This window comes from Centroberyx affinis, unplaced genomic scaffold (genome assembly GCF_046629955.1).
Source record: "Centroberyx affinis isolate AG114_WGS23_722 - 3 ecotype Tasmania unplaced genomic scaffold, CSIRO-AGI_Caff_v1 ptg005880l_1, whole genome shotgun sequence".
Lineage (NCBI taxonomy): Eukaryota > Metazoa > Chordata > Actinopteri > Beryciformes > Berycidae > Centroberyx > Centroberyx affinis.
The window spans coordinates 39,054-64,569 of record NW_027282985.1 but is presented as its reverse complement, the minus strand read 5'-3'; the positions used below and the strand labels follow the sequence as shown (position 1 = coordinate 64,569).

The window sequence follows — 25,516 nt, the reverse complement described above, 5'->3', positions numbered from 1 at the left end:
CCTAGACAACACTGGCTACACTTACATGCCCAGAGCATTCCCTTTGTAACCAGGAGGGGAATATTCTGTTCATGGTTCATGTGAACAAATTCACCCGACCTTAACCACAGTATTGGCCATATTGTTTGGGTATGGAGACGTAGCCGCTGTGCATCGGCAGGCTAGAAGTTGGACCTCTTCACTCCCCTCATTAGCAATTCCCTCATTAAGCTGAGAGTCGGTGCACATAAGTCATGCACTTACGCCCTTATCATTATTATTATTATTATTATTATTGCTTTATTTGACAGGAACAGTGCATATTAATAACCTTCAGCCAAAACAAAAACGATGTGAGACAAGGTCCTCATATTCTGACTCTGGCAAATAGCTCTCAGTTGGGGTGGTGCAGGGGAGAATATTAAATTTAATTTAAGTACACCTATTATTTACAGACAAATTATTTTGTTGTTAAATTGACTGTAAGAATGACACCTTTTACAGCTTTGTTCTTCATTATTATTATTATTAGTAGTAGTAGTATTAACATATAATATGAATCATGTTAATATATTATAATGTTTGTCATTTTAACTTATTGTTTAATTATTATGATTATTGTTATTATAATAATAATATAATGGTGTACCTACTTTTGAAGCATTGGGTATGATAGCCTTTTATTAATTGGCATATTAAATGGACTTGCATCATTGCATTGTTCGTTCATTAGCCCTATTATAGGCTAATCTGTGTTTGTAATTAATCAATTTTCAATGTCAAGTGCTATAATGTGGAAATGGCTTAAGGTCTAAGAGGTTGCATCTATTGAATACAGTATTAGCTTGGCTAAATAGAATGAAGTTGTTGAAGCTGCTGTCTTTTAGGTGCATTGATTGCCAGCCTAATCAGTTAAATAAAGAGAGCTAGTTATTAAGTAGGCCCTAAATTACTCTAAATATATTTTCTTTATTAGTCGAAGTATACCTCCTCTTAAAAAAATCCTTGACAATGACATATCCAAAATGTAAAAATGACACACGCACGATTACCTCAACTCTGAATGAATGAACTCTGAGCCTTATCCTTCCTACCTTCCCTTCTTTAATCTCTCTTGGTTTTTCTCCCTCCAGGGTCACACAGTCATCAGGTCAGCAGCCAACGCCAACCTGCCGCCCATGCTGATGTCCCAGAGGGTGATAGCACCCAACCCTGCCCAGCTGCAGGGCCAGCGGGTGTCCTCCAAACCCGGCATGGCCCGCACCAGCTCCGGCAGCATGGCTAACGCCGTCGGCTACCAGCAGGTACGGTGCCCACCAAGCCTAGCAAGCTCTGGTCATTTCAAATATATATACATATGTTTTTGTAAGATACCATGTCTTGACTTGAGGACTAAGTATTGTTTCTGGTTCATCCAAGCAAAAATTCCTCAACAAGTTTGCATGTACTAATCCAGTGATCCTGGACAGTTAGGACAGCTAGATTGTAAGAATAAAAGAAATTAATTCTGTTGTAGTGTTTTTCCTTTAAAGCTGCACTAGGTAATGTGGTACATTAGTGGCCCCAGTTGACCCCATTTTTAAACCTATGCCCAACCCTAACCTGGCCCTATTTCTAATATTAACCCCAAACCTAAACTAACCCTAGTCCAGATATTGATTAGCAATAGTCTTACTAGTCTTCACACAATTATGAGTATCATTTGAAACTCTGGAGACGTTTTAGTGACACATTATAGTTAGTTATTTAGTATCAATATAGGACTTTCCAAATAAACTGTGACTTCCGAATTTAATTTGGGTAACTATGGTGAAGCTACAGCAACTCAATTAGGGGGATGGGACGCTCTTCTTCCACTTTTTGATTTAGACTGATAAGACAGCTGCATTTTTACATTAAAATCTTGCCTAGTGCAGCTTTAGAGGACAATTCCAGCAGAGAATATGAGCTTACGTGATTGGTGCTTTTGCTCATTTCCTGCATAGTGTTTTACATCACCATAGATCTTTGCCGTCCCACTGCCTGATTTAGGCTGATAAAAGGTGTTTTTTTATTTCCGTTAAAACATCTTGCCTGGTGCAGCTTTAAGTTAGATTATGCAGGGTTCCTACGCAGGTCTGGAAAGTCTGGAAAAGTATTAAAAAGTGAATTTGATCATTTCCAGGTCTTGAATTGTTTGGGAATTTGAAAAAATGTCTGGAAAAGTGTGGAAAATGTTGCGGTTCAGGTCCGATACACACATAATTCTAGCTTTTATGTTGTTGTAGAGCCACTTTGAGTCCACAGTTTTTGTTGATGTGAAGAATAATGTTCAGATAGAGGGACGCTCTTATTACCCAGCCGCTGTCAGCATGCATTATATCAAATACCCACCAAAATCAAATCCGGTCAAGAACATATAATATATAAAATATGGAATTTTAATTTCACATATTCTGATATTTGTCACTGTGAAGAACAATCTTCATCTATACAGTGATATGACCTAGTTAGCAGGGGCCAGGGTTATTATAGTTTTGCATTTTTCATTCGTTTTTATTTTTATTTCGTGTTGACTTTTTGTTTTCAATTTCAGTTTAGTTTTAATTAGTTTTTAAAGCGGGTTTTCTATAATTTTAGTTTATTTTAGTTAGTTTTGTAAACACACAATACAGTTTCAGTTAGTTATCGTTTTTTTGTAAAGCCTCGTTTTTATTTTTATTTCAGTTAACGAAAATGTTTTTTCACACCTAGTTTTCGTTATTTCGTTTTGGTTAACGATAATAACCTTGGCAGGGGCAAGATGTCTATCTGCGTAAATCATATTGAGCACCAGACAAAAATCCTCCAAACGAATCAAGGCCTGGAAAAAGTATGGAATGTTTTTTTTAATTGAAAATGTGTAGGAACCCCTGAACATGAATATGGTTAAAGCTCCTGCATAGCACAGCATACAAGCCAGAAATAACTGACAATGCAGCTGTCGGCTCTGACACATTCTCTGCTACGCAATAGCGACTGTCGTTCTCTCTGCAGGCCACCGGCCAGCAGGTGGCGGCGTCCCAGCGCTCGGGCTCCAGCGCCATGTACATGAACCTGGCCCACATGCAGGCGGCGGCGGCGGCGGGCGGCGGGGTGGCGGGCGGCCTGGGCGGAGCCTCGGCGGTCAGCCCGTCCACCATGTCCAGCACGGCCGGCGGCGGCGGCGGCGTGAGCTCCATGGCCGACCAGGCCAGCAGCCAGGCGGCGGCCAAGCTGGCCCTGAGGAAGCAGCTGGAGAAGACCCTGCTGGAGATCCCGCCGCCCAAGCCCCCCGCCCCGCTCCTCCACTTCCTGCCCTCGGCTGCGAACAGCGAGTTCATCTACATGGTGGGCCTGGAGGAGGTGGTGCAGAGCGTCATCGACAGCCAGGGTGAGCTGAGCGGCAGACACACGGAGGGAAGACTGTACATTGCAAACGTCTACACGCCTTTTCAAATTTGCCTCAAGGTCTGACTTGTCATTTTCATTTGGATATAGTAACCATCAAAATAAAAACTAGAAGGGCACTCGGAGAGAGCAGACCTCCACCAAGGTTTGTGCTATTATTGCTTGTTCGTGAGTCGGATCTGGATCCGCTCCAAAATTTAATGGGTTCTTCCTTGGCCCATGCTACACCCTTCCACAAAGTTTCATGAAAATCGGGCCAGTAGTTTTTCCGTAATCCTGCTGACAGACAAACAAACAAACAAACAAACAAACTAGAATGGCACTTGGAGAGCGCAGACCTCCGCCAAGGTTCGTGCTAACCCTAACCCTAACCCTAACCCTAACCCTCGTTTGTGAGTCGGATCCGGATCCGGATCCACTCCAAAATTTAATGGGTTCTTCCTTGGCCCATGCTACACCCTTCCACCAGGTTTCATGAAAGTCGGGCCAGTAGTTTTTCCGTAATCCTGCTAACAGACAGACAAACAAACGGCACCGAAAACATAACCTCCTTGGCGGAGGTAATAAAAGGGCTACTTATTTCTGACTAGGCTTGGGCGATATCCAAAATTTTATATCGCGACACTGTCCCGCCAAAATATCGCGATATACGATATTATTATTATTATTATTAACAGCCTAGAAATTTGATCTTACTATTCAAGCACTGGAGGAAACAATGGCGCTTTGGTTCAATTCGCTCATTCCTGCTATTTTCCAGAAAAACTGGCTGATTGTGGAAAAGGGAACCCACAAATTTTTCACTTCAAAGTATGATTATTTTTGGGGGTTTTTCACTGTCCTACCCCTAGTAGATTATAGGTTTACAAGTTTAAAAGCTTGTACAATTGTGATCAAACTAACACATGGTGCCATGGCCGGGAGGGGTGGAGAATTTATTTTTTTTTTCATCCCAGGAAATATCGTGCTATATAGAGTTACATAGGCGGCCCCCTTCCAATACGAGTGAGCTTGAACTCTTCTGCAAAGTACAATGGGAGAAAATTCCTGTGTCCCCATTCAAACGGTCTTACTGCTGTTATCAGAGTAAAAGCTGCTTCTGCTGAATATTAACAAGGGTTGGCACACTTACCCAATTTCCCTAAGAGATCATTAAAGTTTCATTATCGTTTAGCGAAACCAAGGTGTTTTAGTTTTCCATTTCAATACATAGTCAGAAATCAGTTTTACCTTGATTTTGATGGTCACTGTATCCAAGAGAAAGGGAAAAACATCTGATGTAATGGGTTTTCATTTCAGGCCTCAAGGCAAAAACCTTGAGAATATTTGAAAAGCTGTGTAAACTATTGAAATCCACTGTATTCACACAGTGGCCAGTTTATTTAAGCACCCCCACCCTGCATATTAAAATGGTGTTTCTTGAAGATGTGTAGTGATTTGTAATAATTGCTGAAATAGTTGGTGATTTTAATCCTGGTGCATATCTGCCATGCAAGGAGGTTCTATATTAACGTTAAAATTAACATTAAAATTGGCCTTGTACAATTGTACCCGGGGCACCAGTGATTGGGGTTACAGGGTAATTCATTAATTACATGAGGTCCGACATCCCACTACTATAATTGGAGAGCGGTTTGTGTGTTTGTGTGTCCCACCATGGAGGAGAGGAGAGGAGAGGAGAGGAGAGGAGAGGAGAGGAGAGAAGGACAGGAGAGGAGAGGAGATGGGAGAGGAGAGGAGAAGAGGAGAGGGGAGAGGAGAGAAGGGGAGAGGAGAGGAAAGGAGGAGAGAGGAGATAAGCAGAGGAGAGAGGAAAGGAGACGAGGAGAGGAGAAGAGGAGACAAGGGGAGGAGAGGAAAGGAGGAGAGGAGAGGAGACAAGGAGAGAGAAGAGGAGAGGAGACGAGGAGAGGAGAGGAGAAGAGGGGACAAGAGGGGACAAGGAGAGGACAGGACGGGAGAGGAGACAAGGAGAGAGAAGAGGAGAGAAGACAAGGAGAGGAGAGGAGAGGAGAGGAGAAGAGGGGACAAGAGGGGACAAGGAGAGGACAGGATGGGAGAGCAGAGGAGGAGACAAGGAGATGAGAGGAGAGGAGACAAGGAGAGGAGGAGAGGACAGCTGAGGAGAGGAGGAGACAAGGAGATGAGAGGAGAGGAGACAAGGAGAGGAGAGGACAGGAGAGGAGAGGAGGGAGGAGAGCAGACAAGGAGAGGAGAGGAAAGGAGAGGAGAGGAGACAAGGAGAGGAGAGGAGAGAGGATAGAAGAGGAGGAGGTTATAAATTCTAGTAAGACTATAATAGGGCTTAAGATATTTAAAGGGAACTGCCGGTCCAAACCGTCTTACTGGCTGATGCGGAGTCCTCTCTCTCTCTCTCTCTCTCTCCAGGTAAACTCCGGGGGGCGCTGGCCCGCATGGAGCCCTTCTTCTGCGCCCAATGCAGAACCGACTTCACCCCCCACTGGAAGCAGGAGAAGAGCGGGCGGATCCTCTGCGAGCAGTGCATGACCTCCAATCAGAAGAAGGCTCTGAAGGCGGAGCACACCAACAGGCTGAAGAACGCCTTCGTGAAGGCTCTGCAGCAGGAGCAGGTCAGCATGAATGTCCTGAGGGCCGTGACACGTGTGACTACATTTTCTGTACATAGTGGTATTCTGGCTTTATGTTTCTCAGGTCGGGGGAGGTGGTGGTGTTCGGGACGCTGACTTTGTATCTAAGCACAGCAATTCTGTTGAAATTACTTACTAAAATTTGTAGTTTTCTTGGGGCGTCCTGGTGGCTCAGTGGTCTGTGGCAGTGATTCTCAACCTTTTTCATATCAAGGACCCCTAGTTTAGTCCACATTAGAGCCACGGACCCCCATTTGATGAGATTTTGTCTCTCAGACCCAAATCTGAGAATATTTTTATTGTTAGATATGATTTTGTCCAGAATCCCATGACTATCTGTATTGTAGGTAGAGAGATAACAGAGAAACTATGATCAAAACAGTCATTCTTCTACATTCTCTATTTGTGTTAACTTCTTGTAAATGAAATAATGCTAAAGTTTAAAAATTCATCAATTTGCTGGGGACCCCCTGGAACCCCCTCAAGGACCCCCAGTGGTCCCCGGACCCCACGTTGAGAACCATTGGTGTAAGGCACATCCTGGGTTTGAATCCGGCCCAGGACCTTTGTCACATGTCATCCCCCCCATCTCTCCCAGTCTTTAAAACTGTCTAATGAGCACAAAAATCCCCCAAAAATAATCAAAAATGTATTATGCAGTCTACTACTGTATAAGCTATGTTGCTGGTATTATACCGCGATACATAGCTAGGCTATACATTTTGAAATATTTTACAGCACACCTTAGCTATGTTATATAAAGCTCTGAAGTTCTGTTGTTTACTAGCTTGTCTAGCTTTTACCTTTTTTCTGGTTGAAAAGATAATTCATGAAAGATGCATGTGAGTGGGTTACAGTTAACAGAATATACCCCAAAATGAAAATCCACTCATTATCTACTCACCTCCATGTCAGTGGAAACATTGAAGTTTGAACACACAGCATGTTGTCCCCCACAGTTCCACCTCAGCCTTCTCCCAAACTATTGAAGTTAACAGGGGCATATTTTTACAGCTCCAACAAAAGCAGAAAATGTCCATCAAATTTCTCCAAACAAAATGTATCTTGCTTGTGCAACATAATCCAAGTGTTTTGTAGCGTATTCAAGTACTTGTGGTCAGAAGTTTAAAAAATAGGATCAATAATATAATTGATAATTACGCATCGGCTGTAACTGCAATTAAGTGCTGTACATCTTTGGGGCCAGTAGAGGGCAGGCCATGCTAACAATTATTTATAATATTATTATATTATTTCTAGTTATTTTATTATTTTATCATTTTAAATGGTGACTTACAAACAGTAAGTTCTTAACAGTACACTTAACACTTAACAGTTTTTAATTGTGTTAATTCTACTTGTCTGTTTAATGTGGTAAGAGAAGCACTACAATATTTGTTTTCTAAATGGTGTGTGTGAGGTTAATTGTTATCTGTCAAGAAAAGAATTTGCAAAGTACACAGCTTTTTTATTTAAGATTTACAGGGTGTCCGCGGGGTCTTAAAAAGTATTAAAAGGTAATAAATCAATTTAGTGAAAATGAAGGCCCTTAAAAAGTATTAAAAAGTCTTAATCGCCATTTTATGAGGTATTAAACTGAATTCTGTTGTATTGATACAGTGGTCCATAGAAGTTATCGCAAACTAAGACTGTTTAGTTTTGCAATCTGAAAATCACTGTATAGTAAATGTAAGTTAAAGGTGTGTCGCTGATGTAACCGGTTACAGCTCAAAGTGGTGTTGAGGTCTTAAAATATATTGAAAAGGTCTTAAAAAAGGTCTTAAAAGGTATTGAATTTAACTTCAGGATTCCTGCATATACCCTGATTTAAGATTAAGATAAACAGGATTTTTTCAGATGTTTTCAAACCCACCACGAGCTACTAGGAGTACCAGGCCTGCCCTTGTTAAAATAATGTGAATGTTATGTGTAACACTGACCAGAAATCCGTGTCTATCCCTGACTGTCTTTCTGTTTCCATATCAGGAGATTGAACAGAGGCTGCAGCAGCAGGCGGCCCTGTCCCCCAGCTCGGCCCCGCCCGGCCCCAACGCCACCAAGACCGACACCATGATCCGACACCATGCCCTCCGCCAGGTACGCCGCAGCATATACGCAAAACCCATGCAATTTGAAAGTCGTGTTTTTCGCAAGGCTTAGAAAGGTTTAGAAAGTTTACTCAGTTGTGTTTAACATCAAGCTTGGCTGCTAGGTCTCGTCACTTGCGAAGAAAAACAAATTCCCTGACTCAAGTCTCAAGTGATGTACATAGCATTACCTGATAAACATTGTTCATGTAACTTTTGTTCTTTGTCATGGAATAGTCTTGAATGTGACAGGTAGTTACGTGTTGAAAAATCAACAAACACCCTGACGACCTCTTCCACTGTAGCTCACCTGAATATTAAATCATTCTTGAGTATGTGGAAATAATCAGCAATGAATGTCAAATGTCATAAAAAGCAGGAAAAGCGTTTTTTATTTAGGTTTGATCAATCTCGGAACCCATCGTCTATCGGTCTGACGACGATTAGACTCTGGGGGCGACGGCCAATATTTCGGGGTTTCCGGTGTAGCCAGCGGACATCCGGGCCAAGACTTCCTCTTCCGTGCACCGGTCATTGTTTACAGTCCGATTAGCAACTTGAGACGCGAGAATGGAGTCGGAGTTGAGAGACGACGTCTACGACCGGATTGTTTCACAAGTTTTTTAGGTCCAGACGACATTTCGGTTTATCTCTATAAACAGATATCTGCATATGAGACGTCGTCGCTCAACTCCGACTCCAATCTCGTGTCTCAAATTGCTAATCGGACTGTAAACAATGACCGGCGCACGGAAGAGGAAGACACTGGAAACCCTGAAATATCGGCCGTCGCCCCCAGAGTCTAATCGTTGTCAGACCGATAGACGATGGGTTCCGAGATTGAGGTTTGATTGACAGGCACATGAGTCAATTAAAAGAAGCACATTTCTTTTCCTTTCTTTTTCTAATGCTGGTTGGTTGGAATGGGTAGCAGCAGAGTTTTGGATTGGTGAAAAAGTCATGCGACTCAAAGGCGAGGGGTTTTGAATGTGTGAGTTAGCCTGTTATCAAAGAGGGTGAAGGACGCGCTGAATTTGGCCTGCACTAACAAACTTTTGTCTGCTAATGAAGATTGCCCCTACCTGCCTGTTTTGCTGATTGCCAGACTTGTTGTTTTGTTTGGTGTCTCAATCTACAATACAAAAAAAAAAAACCCCGAACAGACGATTATTCCTCAGAAGAACAGAAGGAGCTGGTCGCTCATGGTGGAGCATGCTTGTGCTGGTACTGCTAAGCTGACATCGGAAGTGGTGAGCTCTGTCTTGTACACTCTTCCTCCAACCAGCCCTTCCTTTTCTCTTGTCTTTCATCACATACCTGAACATACATCCAGCACATAGGCTCCACGTTTTTTTTTAAAGGGAGCTTTTAGAGTTGATCCCTTAGATAGCCATAGATAAGATTGGCGACTACAAAGTGCGAAACCCTATTGAGTTTCTATGAACAAAACAAAGCAACCACAGAGAATGTTGATTTATTGTCTGTGTTCTAATAATTTATGTGAAATGTATATGGTGTAACTAATTTGTTACATTTCCATGGCTGTCAAACATCAGCAGGATCATTGAAATGTTTTTTTCTTGAAGTCTCAAAATGCTAGCATGACTCCTCTCTTGAACGGAAGATTGCACGGAAGTTTGCTAGCTTGTTAGCATTTTGTGACTTCCAGAAAACACATTTTATGATAATGCAGTTCTTTGATAACTGTGAAAAGGTAACGACAAATTATTTACACCATATACATTTCACATAAATTATCAGAAAGCAACCACAGAAAATGTTGATTTTTTTGTTTTGCCCATAGAAATAGAGCGGGGTTATATCACTTTGTGGGCGAGGCCCATTTGAAACGTCAGGCCATTCTTCTGTATGGATATGCTTAGTAGGGTATCAGTTCTTGGCATATTAGTAACTCTTAGCATTATTAGCTTATTAGCAAACTTCAGTCATGTTACCATGTTATGTATCACTGTTAGCTTTTGTAACAATTGTTTTGTAGCACGTCAGTAATAGTTGTCAGGTTGAAAACAATAGCCTTGAGGTTGGGTAATTTTGTTATTTGCTAGTTAGGTCCACTTCACTTTAAGTGTTAAGCTGCATGTGTGCATGCGGGTGAATGTATCTACAGAAGCTTGAGTCAGTTTGTTAGCTGTTGGCAGTTAGGCTAATTTGTTGTAAGTTAACCTAGATGGTAACTGGCAGGTCAGCTATTGGAGTCATTCCTATGTTCCCAGGGTCCTATGTTCCCCAGTTCTACATATGTGCTCTCCCAGGGTCCTATGTTCCCAAGGTCCTATGTTCCCAGGGTCCTATGTTCCCAAGGTCCTATGTTCCCAAGGTCCTATGTTCCCAAGGTCCTATGTTCCAAGGGTCCTATGTTCCCAAGGTCCTATGTTCCCAGGGTCCTATGTTCCCCAGCTCTATATAGCACATAATGGGAACCTGAAAACGATGTTCCCCAGCTCTGTATTTGCTTAATATAACCCAATGTAGTGTTTTACCTCATAACTAACTTGTTATCCATTCATAACCACAAAATCTACATTTACTTTTCATCAAACCAAATCATCAAATCATCAAAATGGCATGCAGCAATAAAACATTCTGGGTAGTTTTGTGGATCAAACCCAACCCAAACCAGAGTTTGAGTCAAGTTTGTGTAAAATTGTATCCACAGAACCACCCAGACTCTTTAATATTCTCTGCCGGGTCAGATTTGACCCGGAACACCACAGATGTAACAATTTTGCCAGACCTTCAAAATCAAATAAAATGATAACCATTGGTTTTGTTGTGTTTATATAGCTGTTTTGAAGCCTTGTTCCAATAAATAAAAAAAAATGATAATATTTATGAAATATTTTAACTTGAAACGGGTCAAATTTGACCCGAACACAATAGGAGGGTTAATGTGTTAACATAATATTGAACTGGGGAATGTAGGACCCTGGGAACTTAGGACCATGGGAACATAGGACCCTGGGAACTTAGGACCATGGGAACATAGGACCCTGGGAACTTAGGATCCTGGGAACTTAGGACCATGGGAACATAGGACCCTGGGAACTTAGGACCATGGGAACTTAGGACCCTGAGAACTTAGGACCCTGGGAACATAGGACCCTGGGAACAGTATTTTGAGTAAGATAATGCCATTGTCCCTTTTGTAGTTAAGTCCTAGTGATTAGTGTGTCAGCTCAGAATATGTGTGTAGCCTTGATGTGGAATATTTTCCCTGTTATGCACTAGTTTTGTTGTTAAGCTAGCTTAGATGGCAGTTTGATGCAGAGTTCTGTCAATGTAGACATTGATCGGAGTCATTCCTATGTTCCCAGGGTCCTATGTTCCCCAGTTCTACATATGTGCTCTCCCAGGGTCCTATGTTCCCTGGGTCCTTTGTTCCCCAGCTCTATATAGCACATAATGGGAACCTGAAAAAGATGTTCCCCAGCTCTGTATTTGCTTAATATGGTTAGTTAGGGTTAGGGTTAAACATAGGACCCTGGGAACATAGGACCCTGGGAGAGCACATATGTAGAACTGGGGAACATAGGACCCTGAGAACATAGACACGCTCCCCATTGATCCACAGGCCAAAAAGCTGGATATTCTTGAGGTCTGTTTGGTGATTCTACGTTTGCCTGATCCTGAATGAGAGAGAGAAAGAGAACGACAAGAAAAAGAGAGTGACAAGCAAATTTAAGCAAGAGAGAAGAACTTTTGCTTTGAAGCAGGATAAGATAAAGCAGTTGAACAGCCAGCTGCAGTGCCAGCATGAAACTCGCTTTGATATAGGTAGTCGCTGGAGATTGATTGCTAAGGTTAACCATGAGGTAGCGGGTTTGTTTTGGGATGCATCTGACGAAATTGCTCAAGAGCTAGAGCGGCCTGAGGATAAATGGGCATTGCTTATTCAGAGTGTGTTGGATGGCAAGGCACAGGAGGCTTATGCAGCATTAGATGCTAATGAGAGCAGGGAGTATGCTACTGTGAGGATGCCGCTTTCCTCACAGTTGTTCCTTGCATTCACATGATAGAGATAATCAATAGCCTACATCAAGCTAATGTTATCATTGTTTCGGTAACAAATCGATAACAATTTTCACTCATAATCATCCGGCGTGAAAGGCAAACTGCATACCCGAAGATTTTTTTTTTTTTTTTTTTTTGCCTTTTTTTCATATTGTGGTTGTTTGATTGCTCAGAGCCACAACATAGTTCATACCCTTTTTCTGGCAAATGGTGAGAACTCACTCACTATTCTTTTCCTCCTTGCATCCTAGCATTCACACAGTAGTTCAGTTCAGTTTCCGTTTAGTTTATTCATAAATCAATTAAAATACAGGTAGAATCATATGAGACATAATGGAGATATGTGAAATAAGCTATCTGAAGCTTGAGAATAGGGGCCCAGACACTAAGCAGATAGTATTTAAAGTATTTTCCTCAGAGTGGATCCGGGGTGAGGGGGTGGGATAAGGAGACAGGTTATCACATTCAGCATCATTCTGTACTTGAAATGGCTTGGCTGCTCACCCTACTCACCATGGGCATCTCTTATGGCTGCTCACTACGGGTGTCTCTTGCAACAACTCTTCCAACGCTTCAGTAGAAAACAGTAGCCATCCGAATTGACCAAAAGTACAGTGGCAGCGGCAAAGATTCCCTTTAGGCTCGGGTGATATCCAAAATTTAATATTGCCATATTGTCCCGCCAAAATATCGCAATATACCATATTATCGCCTTCAAAAATTTTCTTCAAAAATTACATCAGAGTTCTAGGGTCTTATTATTCAAGCATTGGAGGATCCAATAGCCATTTCATGTAATTTGCTCATTCCTGCTATTTCCGGGAAAACGGGCTGATTGTGGAAAAGGGAACCCGCTTGAAGTAAAATGACAATTTTTCACTACAACTATGAAAACTCTCCATTGAAACCCCGGATGATAAAACTAAAACATGCAGTCTTGTGTAGAAACCCATCAAAACGTAATTTAGGGGGAAAAAAGCAGATTAAAAGCAGATTTTTAATTAAAGCTTGATATGAACCGCATATATGGTCAAAGCAATATAGCAGTCTAACCTTAACACACACACACACACACACTCCACTGACAAGACATATTTTGGTTATTGCATTTATCAGCAGCAGGCATGCTGCCATTAGCTAATGTTAAGCTGGCACACACACACATGCACATGAAAAATTCCATGGCTTTGCAAAAATTCCATAGCTTTCCATTCCAGGATTCCAGTCTAGTAAATCATAGGTAAAAGCTTGCACAATTGTGATCTAAGCTACACATGGTGCGGCGGCCGGGTGGGGCAGGGATCGGTTTGGGGGATGAGGGGAATATCGCGGTAAATGTGGCAATATTCTCTAATATCTAATATCAGCCCAAGCCTAATTCCCTTTAAAGCTATTCTGTCTTCTGACTTCTCTCTCCCTTTTTAAGTTAACCGTTGATGCATGTGACCTTGAGGTGGGAGTGGTGTTGATGTAAGCTGAGCCTGAATCACCATCAGAGGGCTTAATTCTACTATAGAAATAGAGGTGCTAGCTCCAGTTTTGTCAGTTCAGCACTTTGAGGTCTATGTGTCAAGCAGTGGTGGTGATGTGGTTGTCTATACCGATCACAACCCGCTTACACTTCTAAGTTCAAAATGTCAAATCAGAGAGATGGAGATGGGTGGAGCTTGATTGTGCAGCCTTATAACTTGGCAGTAGTGCATTTGGCAGGTAAGGAGATTTTAGAGGAGGACAAAAGTGGATTTTGGGACACATTGGAGTCTGTAAACAGTCTGAAAAGTCTTAAAACGATCTTAATTTAAGGCCTTAAAAAGTATTGGTCTTAAAGAAACAAAGATCACATTTTGAGAGCATCTTGCTTCCTTAATGTGATGTATTTCCTGTTGAAACAGGATATCAGGGCAGGACATAACATGGAGAGGGATCATTCGAAAGTGTAAACCAATGAGATGTCAGTTAGGGAGAGAAAGGCAGTTTTATTTGATGGGAAGGGTGGGATTGTTCAAAAATTTGTGATGGATTTATTGGTTGGAATTTGTATGTACACCATGAGGTCACCACTAAAGATTTTCTGTTTTCCAGGAAGTAAAAGTAATGAGATTTTGATATTAAAAAAATGACACAAAAATATTATTTTGTCCTTTTTTTGGCATTAATTGTCAAATAGGTAGCTGGTATGAAAGTTTGAATGAGCTAAAAAAGCAAAAAAGTCATTTTTCATTCAAGTGTGACTTTAAATCCAGTTATTAGATGACATTTTTTTCACCACATAATGACAGGTGTCTTTGTGCTGCAGGTCCACTCTTAGATTAATACAGATTCATTTTTATTTCAGAAGACTATTTTCACTTTCTTTGTTTTTCATTGTAAATATGGTCTTATTTCATCCTAGGTTGCAATGAAAAGATCTGAAACTAACTTTCTTTTACCTGCTGACATCCTGAAAACTGAAATTCAGTTTTCAGTGCATCAGCTGACCACCACTAGGTAGTAATTCCAGTGCTGTGTGATTGTGCTGCTATAGCTTATGGCATGTCTGTACTGTCTCCAGGCTCCCCAGCCTCAGGCCTCCCTGCAGCGAGGTCTGTCCAGCTCGGCGCGGGGCGTCCTGTCCAACTTTGCCCAGGCCTCCCAGCTGTCCGTGGCCAGCAGCCTGATGGGAATGAGCAATGCCAAGCGCTGTGCCAGCGGTGGTGGAGGAAGCAGCAGTAGCAGCAGTAGACTGCAGCATGATAGCCGCCGCCAGCTCTACAATATCCCCGGTACCTACAATGTATACTGTGTGGACAGTCTTTTTCAGTTATCTTTTTCTAGCCTAGTTGTTATAGGGATGGGACAATATGCTTATCTCATGATACGATTCGATACGCGATATAGGGTTCACAATTCAATGCAAACACGGTACGATGTAATAACTAAAAGTTCAATGACAACAAAGTCTGACTGTGCAGAATTCTGTTTATTTCTGAGCCACAAATCTTCCTAGCGATGGCATTGGCTTGCTGGAATGTAAACAATTTATAAACCTTATTACAATGTGCAAATAATATAATTTGGATGGAGACCTTGCAAACCATCTCACAGATGAGATGGTTTGCAGAATAAAATGTTGCTAAGATTGCGATTAATTTTTCTGACCCGCGATACGTATTGTCACATGTGTATTGCGATATATCGTCCCATCATATATTTAGACATCGTAGCCAATTCTCCAATGGACCTCCATGATGGAGCTGGACCTGGGGCCGGATTCACCAATGTGTTCTTAAGATAGATCTTAAGAAATGACATAAGAGGAAATTTTAGGAAGTTCTTAAGAAGGCTCTTAAGTGCAATTCCTCAATATTTTCTGTGTAGCGGTCTCATTTCTTACGAATTTCTTTAATTTTCCTACTTAAGAACTTCTCAAAATAGGGCCTGAATTAATTCTGGTTAATAAAATTTAGGCTTACTGACATTGAGGCTAGGAGACAAGGCTAGGAGGCTAGGAGACAAGGCTAGGAGGCAACCCAAAGTGCTTCCATCTACAAAACAATTGGGGAAAAACCTATTTAGGGCAACTAGAGCAAAGATTTAAACATCGGTTGCTGTTGGTAACTGTAAAATTTGCATCTTATTTTCAATAAACATGAGACAGAGGCCTACCTGGCCCTACACCAAATAAAGCTTTACAATAAATGTTCATCTTAATGTTAGGTGTAGGGGAACCTATGAAGACTTTGAACTATAACCTACTTGTCTAAAATGTGTTTAAATATATGATATTAGAGGCTTACCTTTTCACTGTAGGAGTTTTAAGACAGGTGAAGTGTCTTAAAGTTAAGAAAAAAATCAAGAACAAATTTGAGAACTTTAATTTCAATAATACCATTTATTCCTAAGTTTTTTCTTAGGAAGAAACATAAGAAGAAAATATATAAGAACTGTTTTTGAGAATAGCATTTTTTCCTTTTTTTTTTTTTTCTTAAGACTAAAGTTAAGAAAAAAAATGGCACTTGAGAAGATTTTTTTTCTTAAGAGAGTTTTGTGAATCCGGCCCCTGGTTGATATATTTCTGACACAACTGTAAAGGCCTCTATAATGCTGGGGCATAGTGATTGTTAATCTTTATACATCTCTTATTCTTTGCTTCTCTCTCTGTCTTTCAGGGTTAAATATTGCCTATCTGAACCCAGCGGCGGTTGGAGCCCATAAGAGCTCCAGCTTAGCAGACCGGCAGAGGGAGTACCTGTTGGACATGATTCCTCCTCGCTCCATATCGCAGTCCATCACCGGACAGAAATGAGCCCCCGCCCAAGCCCTCTTGCCCCCCCCCCCCCCTCTCGGAAGCCACCCCATTCTACCCTCTTGCCCACCCCCCCCACCCCCTTCACTAAAGCACTCCCAGCTCAGCCAACACCCCCACCCCCACACCCTCCCACCCCCCACCCCATCGCATGCAGTGCCTGTCCGTGTGCCTACCTTAAAACCAACCCATGAAAAACCCACCAAGTCAAGACAAACACACTAAACTGTCAGTGCATCTCAAATTTTTCTTACTATAGCAAAAATTCTTTGTCAGCGTTGTTTAACAATTGTAATTCCCATTATTATTGCTGTCGGTAGCGCTATTATTATTATTACTACAACTACCTTTTTTTGCTTCAGTTACTATTACTCATATTATGCTTTTTTTTGTTATGCTTAAGTAGTGTGTGTCCATTTTTTTGTTTCTCTACCTTCACTCATATTTATTTTTGGGGAGGGAGGGCGAACTATTGCAGGGTCGCTTTATGCCGTGATCAGATAGGAGTCTTTTCTCCTGCTCAAACACAAAGCCGACTCGTCAGCTATCTGATGAGCGTCGGCTAGCTGACCTGAAGTAACAAGGGGGGATAATGTCGGCAAAGATAAAAAAAAAAAATGGACAAGTCAGCGATTGCTCCGCTTGCTCTCGAAAAGGAGGATGAGGAGTTTAATCATCTCGTCAAGAGCTCCACCTAGATAGAACCTGCTTCAAAGCCTATTTTCGAAAAACATGCATCCAAAACGCCAGGTGCATAGTTTGGAGGAGACCGCACACCTGCCGCCACCAAACCGTTTGAAAATAACAGAAAAAAAAAAACGGCGCAGGTGTGTTCAAAAGAGCAATCCTATGTGATCACAGCCTTAGAAAGCTCATTTTGTATTTCTTTCTCTTTTTTTTTGCTACTCTACTCCTACCATACCCCCATCAACGGTTCATTCGTTTACTCGTTTTTTTTTTTAAGACGTCGGCCTCTCCTGTTACTGACTGATTTCATTGCAACGCCGCTAATAAGAAGGATGCACGCGAGACGTAATTGCGCTAAGCAAGCAGGACTGACGGACCCGGTACCTTCAACGGACCAGCGAGACGATAAGACGCCAATAAGGAAAGGAAGTGACAGATTTTGGCGGGACACAGTGCTGACTGAACTGGAGGACGGTGTCTACAAAGTTGACTCATCCAGTATTCGCAGGGGAGATGATGCCCTCCACTCAGAGATAAGCAAAGGTGATTTCCCCCCCCCTCCTGGTTTCATCCCATCTCCGCTACCCGGCACTGACTCCCCGGTGTCCCTCGTCGCCCCTCAATGCCTTCGCTTTATCCAGTATGCAGAGACTTAAAACCCTTTTTACCTAATAGTTCCTCGTGGCACCGTGTGTTCTTTGCGAAAATGGAGAGGACTCAGATCTGAAGGTGGGAGTACGTTTTGTGCCGCCCAAACCACAGACTCTGTACCTAGAAAATCTTTTTTTCCTTTTCTTGTTGTAGTAGGGTTTTCTGATTGTTGTTCCCCCCCCCCCCCTCTCCCCCTTTCATTTTTTTTTGCGGCGTCTCCTAATGAAACGGCGGCGTACCTGAGAGGTATCGGCCCCCGGAGACGATAATAATCAACATAGCTAAAAACAGAAACTATTGAAATATCTATATGGATTATGTATAGATGCCTAGCTTGAGAGAAAAAAAAGAGATGGATGTGGATTATATCTTTTATGGGAGAGACATGGATCAATCATTGTGTGCGAGCGATGCACACGAGTCGCATCACTCCGGAGGAGCACTTTTCATATTTCCAATTGGAAAAACATTTTTTTAAAAAGGAAAAGAATGTTACAATTCAGAGTCCCTAAGGTCTGGATGCTATCTGTCTACCAGAGAGTCAGGGGAGAGATCCTTGAGTATTGTGGATTGCATCAGGGTGTGTTTTTAATGGCTAATTCATGGTTTTATCCTAATTTTCTTTGCCGATGCTGATATTTGCAAATGTGGGATGTAACTATAGAGTGTCAGCTCTCAAAGCCCTGGTTTCCATCGTGTGAAGTAGGGTTAGACCGATATATCGGTTTGCCGATATTGGTTTTTAATTAAATATGAGATATCGGCCAGTCATGGGATGGCGGTTCCTCCCTGACCACAGCTACATAAAAACAGTCTGGAAAAAATGAAATGAAATTTGATTTCCTTTGCACATTTTATTTATTAATTTAATTGCTCAAAATGTTTTTTTTGTGAATTGATTCATTTAAAGGCAGTAATGTATCCCAGAGTTTCCCTACCATTGAATAGATGGGATGTGTCACCCTGCCTTAAAGGAGAATACCAGTGTCATTAAGAGTTCTAGCCCATTTTTCCCTATTTCCCCGAATCATTTTGCAATGCAGGCTGTATGTAATTAGATTTTTAACATTTACTCGTTCTCCATTTTTAAAATACAAAATTTATGGTGTCAAACCTATCTTGAAATTAACAAGCAAGAAAGTTTGTAAAGCGACATGTTTTTGAGGGATTATTTCCTGGTGGGTGTCAGGTGATTGATAGTCAGCAGAGCGTAATCTAATGTGCGCGCTGATATGAAAACACTCAACTTGGCACAATGAAAAAACGATAAAACAAAAGTAGGCAAAACCAAATGAAGGCTTCATGTTTGCTGCGATGGATTATCTAGCCGTGTGGAAGCTGTTTTCCATACTGTACGAGAATGAATGGCAGCAAATGGCTTCTTCTGAAGGAAGGAAATCAAGCCCTGATAACTCCAACTATTCAGGCAGGTTTTGTTCCTCCCTGGCAGTTCATAAGCTGCACCCGGTCTCAGGTAGACATAGACCAAGGCTGATTATCAAATCCAAGAACGCCAAGTCGATACTTGTGTCCTTGTGTAGAACGTTCTTCCCAAGTCGTTTGGAGAGAACGATCTTCTCATGAAAATAAGCACAGAGACGCTTCCTTACAGTTTGAGATGGACTGTGTGGTTCACATCACGCATTTGATTAATTAAGACACACAGCTGTTAATTTTCCCACCTGTTAACCAGCTCTGTACTGTAGACGGGGACTGCCCATTGTTCCGACGGCCCATTATTCCCGAAACCCCAATAGTCTGAAAAATGTCCGCCCAATCGGACCGTAAGCCCATCTGTCCGACAGCCCGTTATCCCGGAGGTGGTTGGGTTGAGGCATGGGGTCACTGAGGTTAGGGTTAGAGCAAGCTTACGGTCAAGGCTGTCAGAAGCCACGGTTGTGGATGGAGCCAGGCATGGAGTTTTCGGACTATTGGGGTTTCGGAATAATGGGCCGTCGGAACAATGGCATGGCACCCTGTAGACTACAGCGCTGCTCGGACATTGTTGTCACGATGAATCTTTGGGCTTTCAATTCGTTCTCGTCGATCGAGTCACCACCCGATGCATCCTCGATATTTTGAGGTTGGCAAGGAAACTTCTGTGTTTTCTACCCATCCTCCGTCCTTTCGTTCTTTTGTTTTGGAATCGTGCTTCGGCGGTTAGATATTATGTAAAACGCGTCATGGAGGACACAAGAATGCACAAGAATGCATATTGATAATCAGCCCAAATGTGGCTCATTAGCTACCAGGGAAGACCAAAAGTCTGCGGGATACTGGCCCTCGAGGACTGGAATTGAGGACCCCTGAGCTAGAACATTGCCACCGACTTGAATAAACACCACTATTATCCTTTAAGGAACTGCCAGTCCTGAAAGAAGTTCATTAGAATGGGTTTCTATGGAAAGTTTTGGCATCTCGTAGTCTATATGCTGTTTCAGGGGCTTTTCAACCCTTACAAAAACTAGAAGGGCACTCGGAGAGCGCAGACCTCCGGCAAGGTTCATGCTATTATTGCTTGTTCGTGAATCGGATCCGGATCCGCTCCAAAATGTAATGGGTTCTTCCTTGGCCCATGCTACACCCTTCCACCAAGTTTCATGAAAATCGGGCCAGTAGTTTTTCCGTAATCCTGCTAACAGACAAACAGGAAAACAAACGGCACCGAAAACATAACCTCCTTGGCGGAGGTAATAACAATCTAGGTGAATTTAAACAAATTTAAAGATATCGCAAAATAACGGCTTCAATACAAAAATATTGGTATCGGCCTTCAAAAACCCATATCGGTCTAACCCTAGTGTAAAGTTCACCAGCAGCACTTCCATTTGTTTCCTCAGGAGTCATGGACTCGAAGTTTGCAATAGGTCAGACATTTCAAGCAGTGTTCAGTCAATGTGCAGTATTATTATTCAAGATTCAGTCTGAATCTTCTTTGAAGGAGTTGGGCATAGAACTTGTGAACTCCAATGTGGGATTGAGATTGGCGAAGCGGGAGTTCATCAGCTTTAAGCAATTCACACAGGGCCTTTAGTTGATGCTAGGTTTGATCGAACACATTTCAGTCTTTCTTTGATTCCTCCTGATGTTTGCCTGATGTGTTACTGCCAGGCTAAATCCCATCATTTCAATCAGCTCGCGCACCAAGATGGTGGGTCTTCTGTTTGATGTGAAGCATTGTGTTCTTAGTCAACTCAATTGGTGATCCATACCCAACAGCACAGCAGGCTAAGTTTAGGTCTAAATGATGGATCAGAGGTTGTAGGGCACATCACTCAGAACCAAAGGATTGTGGAAAGATCTATGGCAGCACTGCAATAACAACAGCACTTCTCTGAAAACGCATGCTTTGCTCAGACATTGTATTTCACTCTTTAGGATATGCAGCCATGGGGAGTTTTCCATCACTTTAGATATATGAACTAATCAAAATGGGATATTTTCCTGATTGGATAACTCATTGGATGTTCATCCTATCAATCAAATATACATTTTTAACGTGGCACTGTTTTTTTTAATAAAGTTTTGAATTGGATGCAAACTGATGAATAGTTGTGACATCCCCACGGTAGTGTCTCAGATACCACAGCACAGGTTCCACATGTGATTTAAATGGGATTGATACAGATCCACTCTCTGGGCTTTCAGGTGATGTAACACACCTTCTGGTGGCCATATTGGAGGTCCTCCGCTCTTGGGCAGCAGTGGCTGTGTACGACTTGGCCATCTCAATATCTGCGCTGTTTATGTGTGCGAATTGATCAGTTAATCACTGCTAAATCTGATCAGTTTTGTGTTTGGATAATATCAGCTTGTTAGCTAGCTAACCATAGCAACTGGTTAGTTAACATACCAGTAGCCAATTCAGGACACACACTCTTTAATGTGTTTAGCATTTTTATTACAGCATTTCCTGCTGGAAGGCAAGTGACACAAAATCATATATATTTGACAAGCTAAATATAATTTAATATCAAAGAGTTTGTGTCTGGAATTGGCCACTGTTACAGTAACTCACTGTCTTGTCAACACATCTGATTTGCGCACTAGCTAACATACCTAGTAGAAGCTAGCGTTAGTAGTGGCTAGTAGTTGCATGTTAACATTAACATTAGTTGCTTTGTCAAATTATCCTACTGGCTAGTTAGCTAGCTAACAAATCGGTAACACTTTACAATAAGGGTACACTAAGTTAAGGGTTAGTTAATTCTTAATAAGGGTTAGTTAATGCTTAATAAGCATGAACTAATTCTTAATTAACAGTTAACTAATGTGTAATTTACTAATGGTGCTCATGTTAACTAAGGTATTAATTTATACATGATTTAATAGTTTATAAATATAACTATTAAATAATGTATAAATTAATACCTTAGTTAACATGAACACCATTAGTAAATGATTACCAGATACATTAGTTAACTGTTAGTTAATGCTTATTAAGCATTAACTAACCCTTAATTAATGTACCCTTATTAAGTGTTACCAACAAATCCAAAAACCAAATGTTTGTTCAGGTTAATTAGCTGACTCTTCTCAAGCTACAACTCAGAGTGTTTTGGAGTAGAGACTAGGGCTAAAGACAAGACAGTTTACTGTGTCACAGTAACTTACATCTGGAGACAACTACATCCACACCACAACAATCTTTTTCAGGTATCTCTTTTTCTAGCCCGGTTGTTATATATTTAGACATTATTAACAGCCAATTTTCCAGTGGACCTCCATGATGGAGCCAGATGTGGTTGATAGATTGTGTGACGCTAACTGCAAAGCCTCTGTACATCTGCAGTGGTTCTATTCATTTACGTAAATCTGTGTCTGCATTACGTTCTCACTCATCTTCCCCATCTCTTTACATGGCCCATTGTGCATAGTAGTTGGTGGTGTTTTTTGTTTTTTTTTCTAGCCAGACTATCATATGGATGCACTCTGGTTCATCACATTATGATGTGAGAAAAATCCAGTCCAGGAATCCAGACCTGCCAGTTATTTCGTCAGAATGAACAGATGATAAAAATCACAATGAAATGGCAAATGTAACCATAGGCCAAGACTATATGATGCTACCTAGGATTAGATTCATCAATGCAATATGTAAATTGAAGTTTACACTTGGAAAACATTGGTTTTGTTTATTATATAAAAATTAGTAATCAATTTTCCCTTTGGCGGAATGGTTGAAATTGGATTAAGAGATATATTTTCATGAATTTTTAATGTCGGGGGTAAATTTTTACTACCTCTCATGTTTTGATTTAATCCGTTTTTTTGTTTTTTTTCACTCATCTCCTTTTTGCTACCAAGCTGAACTTAAAAAAAAAAAAAAAGCTCCTGTCTCTCTCTTGCTCTTTTGCAGACTGAAAAACGATGCATCCACACACCTTTGTATTTCAACTGCAGTTTCTTTTCAAAAGTCAATTTTTAGATTTTCAAACGTCATTCTTTTTCTGACGTCGCAATTAAGTTCTGTTTTTGTTTCTAATGCAGTTTTAAAAAAAAAAACACATAATCAAACAAATGTATTGACTATGAAATAAAAATGACACGATATTTGCTAGGTTTGAAGTAATAATGACTTATTGTACATAAGCTTTTTTCCTCCCTTGTACTGAAAAAAGAAATTGAAATTTAAATGGTTGTATATTGTGTAGAAAAGCAAACAAAAAGCCATGAATATTGTGAAGCTTGTCATTTCGTTTTGTGATCACTGTGTATTATTGTGTAACAAATGTGCAAAATGTTTGGGATTCTCTTTCTTCCCCTTTTTCTTCTCGAAGCAATCTCCCTGGATGTATTTGCTTTCTGTTTTTTGGACTGGTTAGAATTTGCAGGAAAGTGGTCATTGGTTCAGATGGGATTCTGCAGTCCGGCACCCTTAAAACTGGGATACTGCATTAGACCTCTGAACATTTCTTTTTTCTGTGTTTTGAGTGTTGGAACTTCAATAATGTTACACTTCTTTTCTTACGGAATAATTGTCTGGACTTGGATCAAAGCGCTCTCAGTATTATTACATTACCTTTTTATCAAATCGGATGGACAGAATTGAGTCTGGGTATGAACTAGGGTTAGACCGATATATGGGTTTGCTGATATCCAATCAAAATTGGATATGGGCTGGTCAGTGTTGCCCACTTACGGAAGAGGATTAGGGCCACATGTGAAAAATGTATTTGAGTTCTGAGTTTAAAGTCAGAATTCTGAGTATACTGTCAGAATTCTGAGAATAAAGTCAGAATTCTGACTTTAAAGTCAGAATAATAAATATAAATCAGAATAAAGTCATTCTGACTTTAAACTCAGAACTCAAATAAATTTTTCCCTTGTGGCCCTAATCCTCTTCCGTACCCACTAAACCTGCTTCCTAACCCAGCTAAAATAATTTCATTAGTCTGGGTTTTAAGTGCCCCGTAGTCTAAATGTTGTTTCAGAGGCTTTTCCACCCTGACAAAAATATAATTCTGGGGTTAACACTGAATACTTTGTTTTTTGGGGGGGATTTTTTGCATGAAAATGGTCACATTTATAGATATATATATATATATAGGCACAAAATATCAGCATTTTCAATCCAAATATATCAGTATCAGCCATCAAAACCCATATCGGTGAAACCCTAGTATGAACATGTAAGATACTGCGCTGTGATATAAGTGTTCACATGTTAAGAGAGATGACTCAGCTGTCATGGAAATCACATGATCTGGAGCAATGATCACATTTCCTGGCAATACCAACATACAAATATGTATGTTCCTTTACTGTTATAACTTTCTCTTATATTAGTTGTTGTTGCTAATGCAGGGAACATTTAATTGCAAAATCATTTTATAAATTTTAAAGTTCACTGTAGAAGTATTTCTTTTTTGCATAATGTTGACAATGTTGCAAATGAACATCTGGGGAATGAGTGACAAGATGATTAAATTGAATTTGACCTGAGACTAATTGAAGTCCTTTTTTTTTTTCTCTTTTTTTTTTTGCTTATGAACATCAATCCTGACCTTTTGCACATCCTTGATATTTAACTGTCTTCAAAAAAGAAAAAGTAAAAGAAAAATAATAATGCTGTTTGAATACTGCCAGTTGATTGATAACAATTATGCATTGACTGAAAAAATAAGCTAATTTTGGAGGAAATAACTTTGTAATATTTATCTCTTGCAAGCTATGTTTAATAAAGGTTGAAACAATTTGCTTCTAAGTGTGACTTCTTTAACCATCTTGTTACAGAAGCAGATTAGAACTGCTTTTAACTTTTCAGTCGGATCTGTCAGAAACATTGGACGATATTTTTATTTTTTCTGTGTTACAGACTATCCAAATGAAAGCTTTGTTTTCTTTATTTCTATTTTCATGTCTTATTAAAGTTGGTAAAACCCTGTTTCCACACGGAGCTTTATACCGACGGAACCACGTGGAGCCCGGAGGTAAACATCCGTTCGGAAGGTGCATGTGCGTCCGGTAGCGGAGCGGCAAGGAGCCGGAAATGAGGCGATTTCGCCTTCAAAATAAAGGCGGAAGATTTGTTACTCTTGGGGAGATTACATAATTTAGTGTATAGAATGACAAAAAAATAATCAAAATAATGGATAGTGGAATCCCTACAGTAAATATAAACTGGAACTCTAGCTGAAATATAGATGTTTTGTGAAAAACAACTTTCACGTTTGTACTTTGTATTACTGACAAAAAAACAGGGTGGTCAATTTATTTTGAAAATTTACCGGAAATGCTAGGTTTTTATTCGATCTAGCTTGAGGCTTGGCGACTGT

At 40.8% G+C, this 25,516-nt stretch overlaps 1 protein-coding gene across 1 annotated transcript; it reads left to right on the top strand.

The window, feature by feature from the left end:
- Positions 1-1,112: 1,112 nt before the first annotated feature.
- gatad2b (GATA zinc finger domain containing 2B) lies at positions 1,113-16,400 on the top strand (the record flags this gene model as incomplete). The annotated part of the gene is made up of 6 exons (XM_071547393.1): positions 1,113-1,283; positions 2,995-3,370; positions 5,776-5,978; positions 7,983-8,093; positions 14,667-14,877; positions 16,264-16,400. Coding segments are annotated over 6 exons (1,209 nt in total), but the record flags the coding sequence as incomplete, so codon positions are not given.
- Positions 16,401-25,516: the final 9,116 nt, after the last annotated feature.